Here is a 12,053-nt window from a genome sequence, read left to right on the forward strand (position 1 = left end):
GCTTTTGATTTTGTGTGTAGCTCCCAGCATGCCCCCACCTGCTCCTCCCACCAGCCCGCCAGCCAGTGCTGTGGGCCCCAGAGCAAGGAGGAGCCGGCTGCCACCTCTGACCATCAAGCATAAGCGAACCTCCTCGGAGCCTATGCCCTGGGTGCCGCTCAGCCCTGTGCAGGCCAGCCAGAGCAGCCTGCCCCCAGGTAAGGGACTGGGGAGGAAGCCAAGGATGCTCGCTCTGTCTCAGTTACCCTTGGGGTCCAGCCCTGCCTGAGGTACACACTGTTCCATCAGTCTGGCTCCCCGAGAATGCAGGGTCTGGCTTCTCCTGTCAGCCCCTGTGGGAGATACCCCCTGAAGGGACAGAGAGGATCCCGATTGAGTGGTACTTTGGCCAGTGACTTGACCTGCACTAGCCTCCCATCCTGGCTTGTTCCCTTTGGCCCCAATATACCAAGCGCAGTGTCCGCATCTTGAAATCCCTGGTTGTTCTGGTTGGCCATCACTGCAAGCTCCGGGCCAGGTCTCTCCCTGCCCAGCCTCCCTCAGTTCAGCTCTTAGGCATGCTCTGGCTGGACTGAGCACTTGTCCATGGCTGGGAGGGGGCCCGGGTGCTGGGGAGTGCGAAGGAGCCTGGCTTGGCTGTGCCTACTGGTGATGGGTCAGCAGCTGAGGCAAGTCACCTTCCACGGGCAAACCATCACCTGCTTCTGCATTGCTCAGGCCCTTTCCCTTCTCCCGCTCAGCTTCTGGATCCTTCCTGCCTCCCAAAGGGCCTGCAGCAGCAGGAGCCCCTCCCAGGAGTGACAGGTAACTCATAGGGCTGGGGCTTTCTGGAGGGAACTCCTCGGGGGGGGGGGGGACAAGTGAGAGTCCTGCCTGTGCCTGGACCCAGTGGGAGGCTGGCGAGAGGGCTGGCTGCCTTGTGCTGCTGTCACTAAAAAGCCTGTCCCATGGCCCTGGTCCGAGTGTGTCTGGCCAGTCCTGTGCAGTGGCCCCTTCCCGTAAGAGGGGTGGTGGCCATGGCACTAGGGAAGGTGTGGGATGGCTGCCCTGATTTTCCCTCTCACCTCCTCTACCTTCCCCAGGGCAGGAGCCCTGCTGCCATCCATGGAGGCTGCAGCATGGCTGGCGCTCTGGTGCCCTGTGGCTTCCTGGATGCTGTAGGGTTCCCCGAAGGGCTGCCCCCACCATTGGAGAGAGACCAGGCCCATCCCTCAACCAGTATCATTCTCCATTCCACAATGGGACTGGCAGGCAGTGGCCCTGGGCCCCACCTGGGAGCTGGTGCCCAGCAATAATGCCTCGGGGTGGGGAGCATCTGGATCCCATTCTGCACCCTCTCCTGCCTCATTCTGTCTGAGTGACCAGCCTTTCTCTGATGCTTCCCTCAGCACTGGGTCCCACCAGGGCACCAGCCTCTCTGCCACCAAGGACGTGACCCATCCTGGTAAGGACCTGAGCCCTACACAGCTAATGGAAGCTCCCTGTGGCCTGCCACATCAGGCCCAGCCACTGCCCGCCCTGCCACCGTCCACTGGTTCAAACCTCCCCCCACCCCCCGCAAATCCCTGTGGCATCCTGTCCCTCCCACAACCCCTCTACCTTCTTACCCCAGCCCAGCTGTTCTGTCTCCCTCACCAGCTGCCCAGTGTGCTGTAGGGGCCTGGCGGGCACAGCATAGTGCTGCTCGCCCTGCAGCAAGAGAGGGTGACTGTTCTGCTGGTGTTCTAGCTGCCCTGGAGACATTGAAGATGCCCTGTGACACTGGCCCCAGCAAAGGAAGGAGCCCTAGGCTGCAGAGGCCCTTGCAAGAGCCAGGCGGAGGCCCTGACCCAGCACGGAACATGCTGCCCCCTCTCCAGAAGAGGGACAGCCTGGTAGGTGCTCTGGGATGTTGTGCTTGGGTCCCTCTTCCAGCTTCTGCACTGTCCCACCAGCACCATGGCCCTGGACAGGGCTTGGCCTCCCTGCTGCTGTGTGGAAATGGATGGAGCCCTCACCCTGCAGGGGCATGGACAGCACTGTGGGGAGCAGAGCGCTAGTCTGAGTCCCCAGCCGCTCCATAGTGCTCAATTTCTGAAGAGAGGGACTGGTATCCCCATACATCTGGCCTGCTCCCTCCCCAGTAGCTCCATGCACCGCCCCTCATCTACAGGCACCGAACCCACAGCCTCCACTGGCCACAGTTCTCCATTATTGACCAATGGGATCTGCAGCAAGGGCAGCATGTGGAGACCCCTGCTCTGCCTCTCTCAGGGGCTGAGGGACATGCCAGCCACCTCCGGGAACAGTTACCATGGGGATAGTCACTCCAGCATGTATTCCCGGGAACCTGAGCAGATACAGGTGTGTGCTGTGGGGGAGGAGAAAGGTACATGCAGTGATTGGCACAAATCAGGCCCTCATTCTCCTGGGAGTGCCCCGTTGTTGGGGCCCTGTGGAGGCCAGAGCCTCTGCCTTGTTGTCCCTCAGCATCATGACTGGCACCAACCCTATCCCCAGGGTCCCTGCCCTTGGGAGGGTTCAACACAAAGCCATACACCTGGGAACCCTGGCTGGGCAATCAACCCATGCTAGTCTGAGCCCAGCCAGGCCTGCTTCATACCTGCATCTCAAGGGCAGGCCGGCAGGCCGGTGACAGGCACTGAATCAGGCACAGGTCTGTCCCAACCCGGGGGGAGCAGAGGGAGCCCAGCTGTAGGGGAAGAGGTAGAGAGGATCAAGCAAGGGGGAGAGTAACAAGCAGTGGGGCAGGGCTGTAAGGGAAGAGGTAGATCAGGGGTCCAGTTTTCAGAAGTCAGAAAGCTGGCAATTATATGGAAGAACCCTGCAAATAGAGCTGCCAGAACCACACTACAGGGTCTTCCATGTCTGGATCCTGCAGCCCAACTCCCACAACCCTCTGCCAGCCTGATCTCCCGTGGCCCTTAGCATGTCCCTCCCTCACATGCTCTGTGCAGTGATTCCAAGCTGGTCGTTGCCCCCACCCATATTCCTGCAGGGGATTCTATCCTGCCCTGAATTCACAGGAGCTTGGGGCCAATATGCACCCCCCCCCCACACTCAGGCTGTGTTTGTGGCTACCAAAGAGCATGGTGCAGGATGCACCAGGCAAAGAAATGCAGGCTTGATGGTGTTCTTCTGTTCTGATTTCAGAGTAAGCCTCGCCTCCGCCGGGTCCGAGCCATGTACGACTGTCAGGCTGACCGCGAGGATGAGCTGACCTTCTGCGTGGGAGAGATCATCATCGTGGCTGAAGAGGAGGATTGCAATTGGTGGGTAGGTATCTGCTTACACTGTAGTATGACACTGCAGGGTGTCTGTACTCAAAGGTGTCTGTGTCTCTAGCCACAACTCCCAGATCCTTAGCTAAGCCTTCCTCCCTTGCCTTCCCTGGAATACTGCCCTCTTGTCTTCCTAGTTTCTGGTCAGAGCTGAGCAACTCTACTCCTGCCTTGGTAAGTTCTGGAGTCTGCATCAGACCTGGACTCTCCATTCTGATGTACGCACTCAAGCAGTCACTTTTCCCTCTTTCCCTCTGACACTCGCATTGATACCCATTAGTCATCTTGCTCCTGTCACACCTTACTCTCCTGCAGCATTTCAGGGTGTCCTGTTGCACTAACCAGCTACAAACTTGAAATGTAAAGTGAGAATCTTGGAAACCGGCTGCACATGTCTCAGCTCTCCTGGGCATCTAGAAATCTAACGTATGGCTGGTGCTTTGCCAAGGTAAACAGGACAAATGTCACCATTTTATTAAAAATAATATTTTGATAAAGAAAGCAGCAGAGCTGACCCATGCTGTTTTCATGCACACTAAGTTGTTTGTAATGGAGGAATGTGGGAAAAGTCAGGTGGTTTTTTTTAAACCATTCAAATTCCTGTGCCCCATTGCACTAGCCAGACATAGGTCAAGATTTGTGAAGTCTTGTTCAGTAGCAGGCTGGCTGCCAAGCCAAAGATCAAGACTTCTTAGAAAAAACCCTCCAATTCCCAGAACCAGTGTCTGTGACAAACCTGGAGTGCTGATCAATGTAGATCTCAGACAGGGTCATTGTGATTTAGTCTGACCTCCTGCACAATTCAGAGCACTTCCTCTAAGAATTCCTGCATCCAGCCCAGAACCTGGGGTTGTGCTAGAGCAGAGCTTCCTGAAAGAAATATCTAATCTGGATTTACAGACTTCAGATAACCAAGGATGCTCTATGTCCCTTGGTAACTTGTTCCAGGGCTTCATTACCCTCAGACATTTTTTCCTTATTTCTAGTCAGAATTTATCTAACGCCAGCGTCCAGCCATTCAGTGCCAGATTTATACATAAGCTAAATAAACTACAGTTTAGGACCTCAGATTACAAGGGGCCTCTACATTTTAAAAAAAGCTAGTTTATAGTTGCATCCTTTGCCTATGTACTGATATATATGCAAATGTAAAACTTTATTATTTCTGTGTTCATTGCTCTTTCTGATAGCATAATATACATATTTTGGTAATGCTCTGGGACCTCTTAAACTTAACATAACTCAGGACCTCAGCATGTCTCAATCCAGCCCAGCACCCATTGGATTTGTTCTGTATTTGGCTGTTACATGAAAGAGCCCTCTGTTCTCAGAACTCTGCCTGGGAAGTTGCTGGGAGACTTCGATCAAGTCTTGTTGGTGCTTTAGTCTCTTCCGGTTAGGTCAGGTTTCTAGATTTCAGCTCATTCTTCAGAGGGGTCGCCGTGTTAGTCTGAATCTGCAAAAGCGGCGAGGAGTCCTGTGGCACCTTATAGACTAACTGAAGTGTAGGAGCATAAGCTTTCGTGGACAAAGACCCACTTCATCAGATGCCTGCAAATAGACGAAATGAGTCTTTGCCCACGAAAGCTTCTGCTCCAACACTTCGGTTAGTCTCTAAGGTGCCACAGGACTCCTCGCCGCTTTTGCAGATCATTCTTGTTGCTCTCTCTCAGTTCTTTCCAGGTTTACAGTTCCATACTGAAGTGTGGACACCTATACTGGACAATGTCCTAGTCATGATCTCTGTGCCATACCAGGCCTGTTGCGGCGGGGGGGAGCAAAGGCGTCAATTGCTGGGCCTTTTTTAAAATCACCCATGTGGGCTGCAGGGGGAGGCTAGTCCCTGGCTCCACTCCTTCCACCCATACCCTTCTTCCCCCCAGCCCCCAAGGGCCAGAGCCATGAGTCTCCCCCTACCCTCTCCCTCACCCAGAACCACAAACCTGCCCCCCGCCAGAGGAGCCCCATCCGGCTGCTGCCGCCCCTCCCCAGACTGAATCTGCTCTGGAGAAAAGCATCTCCCCAAAGACGCTGTTAATATGCCCTATGCAGATTCCGGGGTCTGCTGAGTGGCTTGGGTTGGGCCTGGAGAAGGGAGGGGAGGCATAGCTGCAGCTGGTGTGGGGCTCCTCTAGGCAGGGTGAGGGAGGAGCTGTGGCCAGCCTGAAGCTCCTCTGGTTTGTCAAGTGGGGCTATGTCTACATACGCTCTTTCAGAAGCCCTGTCTTTCTCCTTCCCTGAGGAAGAAGGGCTCTTCTGAAAGAGGAGGCTTTTCTGAAGTTGGGCCCGGTGTAGATGAGCAGAGGGCAGTTTGCAAACCTTTTTCCGATAGATCAGTGTAGTCTAGACAGAGCCTGGCTCAGGGCTTCTCCAGGCAAGTAGGAGATGGGGCTGCAACCATCCGGGGGCACTCTGCCCAGCAGGGAACTTGGGGCTTCTCTGCATGAGGGAGGTTGTGGTGATAAGGGATCCCATTGACTGTTCTGTCCGGGGGTCCAGGACAGAAGTCAGTGAGCGTCTGCCATACACAGAGGTTATACTACCTCCCTAGTCCTGCTTGAAATTCCCCTTGGTTCATCCCTTTTAGCCACAGCATCTCCCTGGGAACCCATGTTCACCATAGCACCTAGCGCTGTGTGGGTCGCAGCCCACTCTGCTAATCGAGGGGCATCTGCCAAGCCTTTTGGAGATACATTTGATAGCATGGAAAATACGCTTGGCGTTATCTCCTCAGGCTTGTTACTTTGCAGATAAATTTAGTAGCCATTGTGCTCTTGGTTGTCAAAAGATGTGGCCTGGCTTTGTTCCTTACCTGGTAATGGAGCACCCAACATACCGGCATTGCTTTAGGAATGTAATAATTAGTTCCTTTCCACTGTCTACCCAACCCATGGAAGAGCCACGGCTGACTAAGCCTCTGCTGACCTTTCTCTTCACAGAGCGGCTGGATTGAAGGGCAACCCCACAGGAAAGGTGTCTTCCCAGCATCGTTTGTGCGCATGTTCAGTGATTAGGACCTGATGGAAGAAAGAAGTTTTCAGCTGCTCAAAGTGCAGATCCCTCAGACTCCCTCTTTTCAGCAGGCTTCCTGCTGCACGCTTGTGCTCTCTCATCTCTTGTGCCCTGTCACTCTCACCTTCAGGCCCATATTAGGTGCCTCTGCCCATGGGGCCCAGAGCAGAACTTGGCAGGCCATGTCTTCTCATGTCTCCTGAATTGCAATGAAGTGTCCTATTAGGTACTATTCAGTCCTGTTTTCAGCTCCAAGGGTGCAGGCTTCTCCCTCCCTCTGCCCAGCCATGGGGCTCTCATTCCTGCTTGGGGCTGGTTGGGGTGACCAAAGGTGGGAGAATGCTAGTTGAGGGACACCAGAGTTTGAGGACTGTTTTAACATGGGATAACTGCCTGCTGGTTAACTGGGAAGTAAATGCCACTCTTGACACACCATAAGTATCTGTTCCACGCTCACCCATAGTGTCCAGATTAATATTCACTCTCCTCCCAATTTGTACATGTTAACTTGGGTTCAAACAGGTCCCAAGCCCCATTTCAGTCAGTTTTCCACTACCCCAGCCATGGAAATGCCACAGATTGGCTACCCGCCATTGTGGGCAGTCCCGTCATACTATCCCCTCCATAAACTTATCAAGCTCAGGCTTAAAGCCAGTTTCTAAGATATTTCTAAAAACAAAAATGTGACATTCGCTCCTGGTAAAATGAAATGTTTAGCAATGGGTTTGCTATTCTGCCTACATAATGCCAGTACATCCTACAGTGGCACCTCTCTACCTTCATATAAGAGCCATGAGGCCTGATTACAGGAAATAGGTACCCACATCATTGTGCGTGCATCTAGAACACTGCACGTCTCTGGGAAGTGAGATCTCCCGTGCGTTTCCTTGAATGCATTTATGCAGTTGTGATGAATGGGAGGAGTACTACCCTTTTCTGGACATCTAAATGGCCTGTAAAAGTTAAACCAAAGACAATGGGGTCTAGAAAGTCTCCAGGAAGTGTTGGCAGGAAGCCAGGAGAACCAATGTAACCGAAGTGTAGGGTTTTTTTTAATTGGAAGCAAAACCTTATTTGTGTGAGCAGAGAAAAGCTGGGAGATGAGTTAAACCAGGCAGAAAGATGTAACGTTTCCAGTGACATCCATGCCTATAGAAGGACTAAACCTTGGAACACCAGATATGTGAGTAGAACAGGGAATGTTTAGTCAGACGCGATCAGGTTATTTTCTTTACTTTGAGTTTGTCAGACTTCTCTGTGCTGAGTCCATGTCCTCTTCCTCCTAAGCCTTCTTCTCTGCCCCCCTCTCATTGTAACTTTTAAACTGAATCCCAGGGAGGCAACATTTTCTGTGTTTTAAATCTTGCCCTTTTTCATTTGCTCTATAACACCTAGCGACCAAGTAATGCTTTACCAAGTATGTCTTCTTTGTTTTGTTAATAAAAATCACCTTTTAAAGACTATAATCTGATTCCTATATCCTACAAGGCAAGCATTTTTGTGTGCATGCACTTAAAACTGCACTGTTAGCTAATAGGAAAATTACAGTTTGTTTTCAAGCTCTCTCCAAAGGAGCTTTAGGGTACCCCACAGGAAGAAATTCCCCAATGTGTCTTCCTGGATACTCAAAGGGGTTCTGCATTTTGGTGGTGGCAGCATTTCATCTAAAGTTGGGGAATCCATGACCTTGGGGAGTTTTTAAGAGAAGCCTTTAGTGACAGTGTATTTTAAAGTCTCTTGCGGGCCTCCACCTTCTGCACTCAATGTACCAGAGCGAGGAACAGCCTTGACATGATGGCAGCACTGGTGGAATTATGAACCATGAGCACAAACCTCGGGATTTTAAAAGACCCTATTTTTTTCCTTTTTGGCTGTTTGGAAGTTTTGGGATTATTTCTTTTGTTGCCTATTGTGTGTATGGGGGGGGGTCAGTTTATTTTTATTTTTTTCTAGCTTTTGTGGCAATGGGCTAGCTAGGCTAGAATAGGGTAGAAAAGCAGCCCAGTGCATGCATTTGCAGGGCGAGAGAGGCAGGGTAGCCTAGAGCAACCAACCTTCCCGGAGAGTCACACCAACGTGAAAACAGTCTCAGATCAGGCAAAAACATCCATGTGGCCCAGGGATGAGGAGCAGGAGAATGTTCCTGTGGGGGCAGAAGCAGATGGTGGCATCCATGTCCCTCCCATACTACAGGCACAAGAGGGGAGGGTGTCCTTTACAGAGGTAGATCTCTCATCAAGGAGAAGGTGGAGTTCTTCCTGTAGATGAGGCACTTAGAAGTTGATGCAGAGGAAAAGGAAAGCAGAGGCACTTTGGGGCAGAGGAGAACAAAAGACAGAGAAGTGCTTTGAATTGGAGAAAACTGAGAAGCTAGTCATCAGCTATACCAGCTAACTACCCTCCTCCAGCTAATGCTTCCCAATCCAAGGCTATGTCTACACTGGCATGATTTTGCCCAAGAACTCTTTTGTGGAAGAGTTCTTGCGCAAAAACTCTTCCAGAAGAGAGCGTCTACACTGGCATGTGCCTTTGCGCAAGAGCATCCATGCCAGTGTAGACGCTCTCTTGTGCAAGAAAGCCCTGATGGCCATTTTAACCATTGGGCTTTCTTGTGCGAGAAATTCATGTTGCCTGTCAACACTGGCCCCTTGCGCAAGAGGGCTTATTCCTGAACGGGAGCGTCATAGTTCTTGCACAAGAAGCCCTGATTTCATACATTAGAACGTCAGTGTTCTTGTACAAGAACTCGTGGCCAGTGTAGACACAGCCCAAGAGATACCCGGGTACAAGGCAGAGGCCTTCTTAGAGAAGGGCCTGCCTTGGGTACAGCAGCTCCATAGACCAGTACATGGTGGAGCTGAAGCCACAATTCAATGGACCCTTAGCAAAAGTGGCAGCTGAAATGCCTAGAGAAACATGAATAGTTAGAACTTTTTAAACAAAAGGCCAGAACTAGGATGGGGCTCACCCAGCAGAGGCGTAGTGAAGAGAGGCCAGGGGGGCAGAAGCCCTCAGGCACCACGCTAGGGAGGGAGCCGGGCTGGGGTGCCCTGGCATTCCTCACCCCTGAAGGGGGGAAGGAAAACAAAGAACTCGCTAAGTATCTAAATAATTAAAACTATTTATAACTATTTACAAACACTATACTAAGAGACATGGGAATCATTAACTACTCTGAGAGACACAGTCCAACGACCGTCATGGGCGGTAAGAAGAAACTGAGGTGGGGGAGCACCAGCAGGGGTACTTACGCTCCACCATAGCGGCGCCTCTCCAGGGGGCGCCCTGCCGGCGCTACAGGTACCACTAGGGAAAACTCTCCAGAGACACGGTGCACGTGGTGCGCACACCTGATTCGAATGGACATGAGCAACCACTCAAAGAAGAATTAAAGAATTCATCTGCAAACATCTGGAAGATAGGGAACAGCCAGCATGGACTTGTAAAGAACAAATCATGTCAAACCAATCTGACAGCTTTCTTTGATAGGTTAACAAGTCTTGTGGATAAGGGAGAAGTCGTGGATGTGGTATACCCAGACTTTAGTAAGGCATCTGATACGATCTTGCATGACCTTCTTATCAATAGACTAGGGAAATACAACCTAGATGGAGCTACTATAAGGCGGGTGCATAACTGGTTGGATAGCCATTCTCAGAGAGTACTTATTAATGGTTCACAATCATGCTGGAAGGGCATAACAAGTTAGGTTCCTCAGGAGTCTGTTTTGGTACCAGTTCTGTTCAATAGCTTCATCAAAAATTTAGATGATGGCGTAGAGAGTATACTTATTGGCTACGTCTGCACTGGCCCCTTCTTCGGAAGAGGCATGCTAATTTTGAACTTGGGAATAGGGAAATTCGCGGGGGGATTTAAATATCCCCTGTGGGATTTAAATAAACATGGCCGCCACTTTTTTTCCGGCTTGGGGAAAAGCCGGAAAAAAGCATCTAGACTGGCGCGATCCTCCGGAATAAAGCCCTTTTCCGGAGGATCTCTTATTCCTACTGTAGATGTAGCCATTAAGTTTGCAGATGATACCAAGTGGGGAGGGGTTTCAAGTGCTTTGGAGGATAGGGTTATAATTCAAAATGATCTGGGCAAACTAAAGGAATGGTCTGAGGTAAATAGGATGAAGTTTAATAAGGACAAATGCAAAGTACTCCATGTAGGAAGGAACCACGAGTTTCATGCATACAGATTGGGAAGTGATTGTCTAGGAAGGAGTACTGCAGAAAGGGATCTAGGGGTCATAGTGGACCACAAGCTAAATAGGAGTCAACAGTGTGACACTGTTGCAAAAATACGAACATGATTCTGGGATGCATTAACAGAAGTGTTGAGCAAGACATAAGAAGTCATTCTTCTGCTCTACTTTGCGCTGATTAGACCTCAGTTGGATTATTGTGTCCAGTTCTTTCACATTTCAAGAAAGATGTGGAAAAACTGGAGAAGGTCCAGAGAAGAGTAACAAAAATAATTAAAGATCTAGAAACCATAAGCTCTAAGGGAAGATTGAAAGCATTGGGCTTGTTTAGTTTAGAAAATTGAAGACTGAGAGGGGACAGGATAGTAGTTTTCAAGTATCAAAAAGTGTGTTCCAAGGAGGAGGGAAAAAAATTGTTCTCTTTGGCTTCTGATGATAGGAAAAGAAGCAATGGGCTTAAACTGCAGCAAGGGAGGTTTAGGTTGGACATGAAGTGATGCAAGATGGGATGAAGATGGACAGACCTTGGTGGGTAAAGAACAGGTTAGGAACTCTTTAGAAAAGCTAAACGTACACAAATCCATGGGTCCGGATTTAATGCATCCGAGTGTACTGAGGGAGTTGGCAAATGTCATTGAGGAGCCTTCGTCCATCATCTTTGAAAAGTTGTGAAGATCGAGAGAGATCCCGGATGATTGGAAAAAGGTAAATGTAGTGCCCGTCTTCAAAAAAGGGAAGAAGGACGATCCAGGGAACTATAGGCCGGTCAGTCTTACCTCGGTTCCTGGAAAAATCATGGAAGGAATCCTTAGGGAATCTATTTTGAGGCACTTGGAAGAGAGGAAAGTGATTAGGAATAGTCAGCATGGATTCACAAAGGGAAAGTCGTGCCTGACCAATCTGATTAGCTTCTATGATGAGGTAACTGGCTCTGTGGACATGGGAAAGTGGATGTGATATACTTTGACTTTAGCAAAGCTTTTGATACGGTCTCCCACAATATTCTTGCCAGCGAGTTAAGGGAATGTGGATTGGATAAATGGATGGTAAGATGGATAGAAAGCTGGCTAGAAGGCCGGGCCCAGTGGGTAGTGATCAACGGCTTGACGTCAGAATGGCAGTCGCTTTCTAGCGGAGTGCCCCAAGGTTCAGTTCTAGGATCGGTTTTGTTCAATATCTTTATTAATGAGCTGGATGAGGGAATGGATTGCACCCTCAGCAAGTTTGCAGATGACACTAAGCTGGGGGGAGAGGTAGATATGTTTAAGGGCAGAGATAGGGTCCAGAATGACTTAGACAAATTGGAGGATTGGGCCACAAGAAATCTGATGAGGTTCAACAAAGACAAGTGCAGAGTCCTGCACTTGGAACGGAAGAATCCCAAGCATAGTTACAGGCTGGGGACCAACCAGCTAAGTAGCAGTTCTGCAGAAAAGGACTTGGGGGTTACAGTGGATGAGAAGCTGGATATGAGTCAACAGTGTGTCCTTGTAGCCAAGAAGGCTAATGGCATATTAGGTTGCATTAAGAGGAGCATTGCCAGCAGATCCAGA

At 50.4% G+C, this 12,053-nt stretch overlaps 1 protein-coding gene across 4 annotated transcripts in view; it reads left to right on the forward strand.

The window, feature by feature from the left end:
- Positions 1–7,759, forward strand: part of LOC102448900 (arf-GAP with SH3 domain, ANK repeat and PH domain-containing protein 1-like) — a 103,315-nt gene extending 95,556 nt beyond the window's left edge. For all 4 annotated transcript variants that reach the window (XM_075901428.2, XM_075901426.2, XM_075901434.2 and 1 more), the window contains 6 exons: positions 21–197; positions 741–804; positions 1,389–1,444; positions 1,729–1,874; positions 3,154–3,276; positions 6,221–7,759. In XM_075901428.2, coding sequence (XP_075757543.2) covers positions 21–197; positions 741–804; positions 1,389–1,444; positions 1,729–1,874; positions 3,154–3,276; positions 6,221–6,295 — 641 coding nt within the window. In that variant the 3' untranslated portion in view covers positions 6,296–7,759. The remainder of the gene's footprint in view (positions 1–20; positions 198–740; positions 805–1,388; positions 1,445–1,728; positions 1,875–3,153; positions 3,277–6,220) is intronic.
- The last annotated feature ends 4,294 nt before the right edge of the window (positions 7,760–12,053 follow it).

Source organism: Pelodiscus sinensis, chromosome 17 (assembly GCF_052426305.1).
Source record: "Pelodiscus sinensis isolate ZL-2025 chromosome 17, ASM5242630v1, whole genome shotgun sequence".
Taxonomy (NCBI): domain Eukaryota; kingdom Metazoa; phylum Chordata; order Testudines; family Trionychidae; genus Pelodiscus; species Pelodiscus sinensis.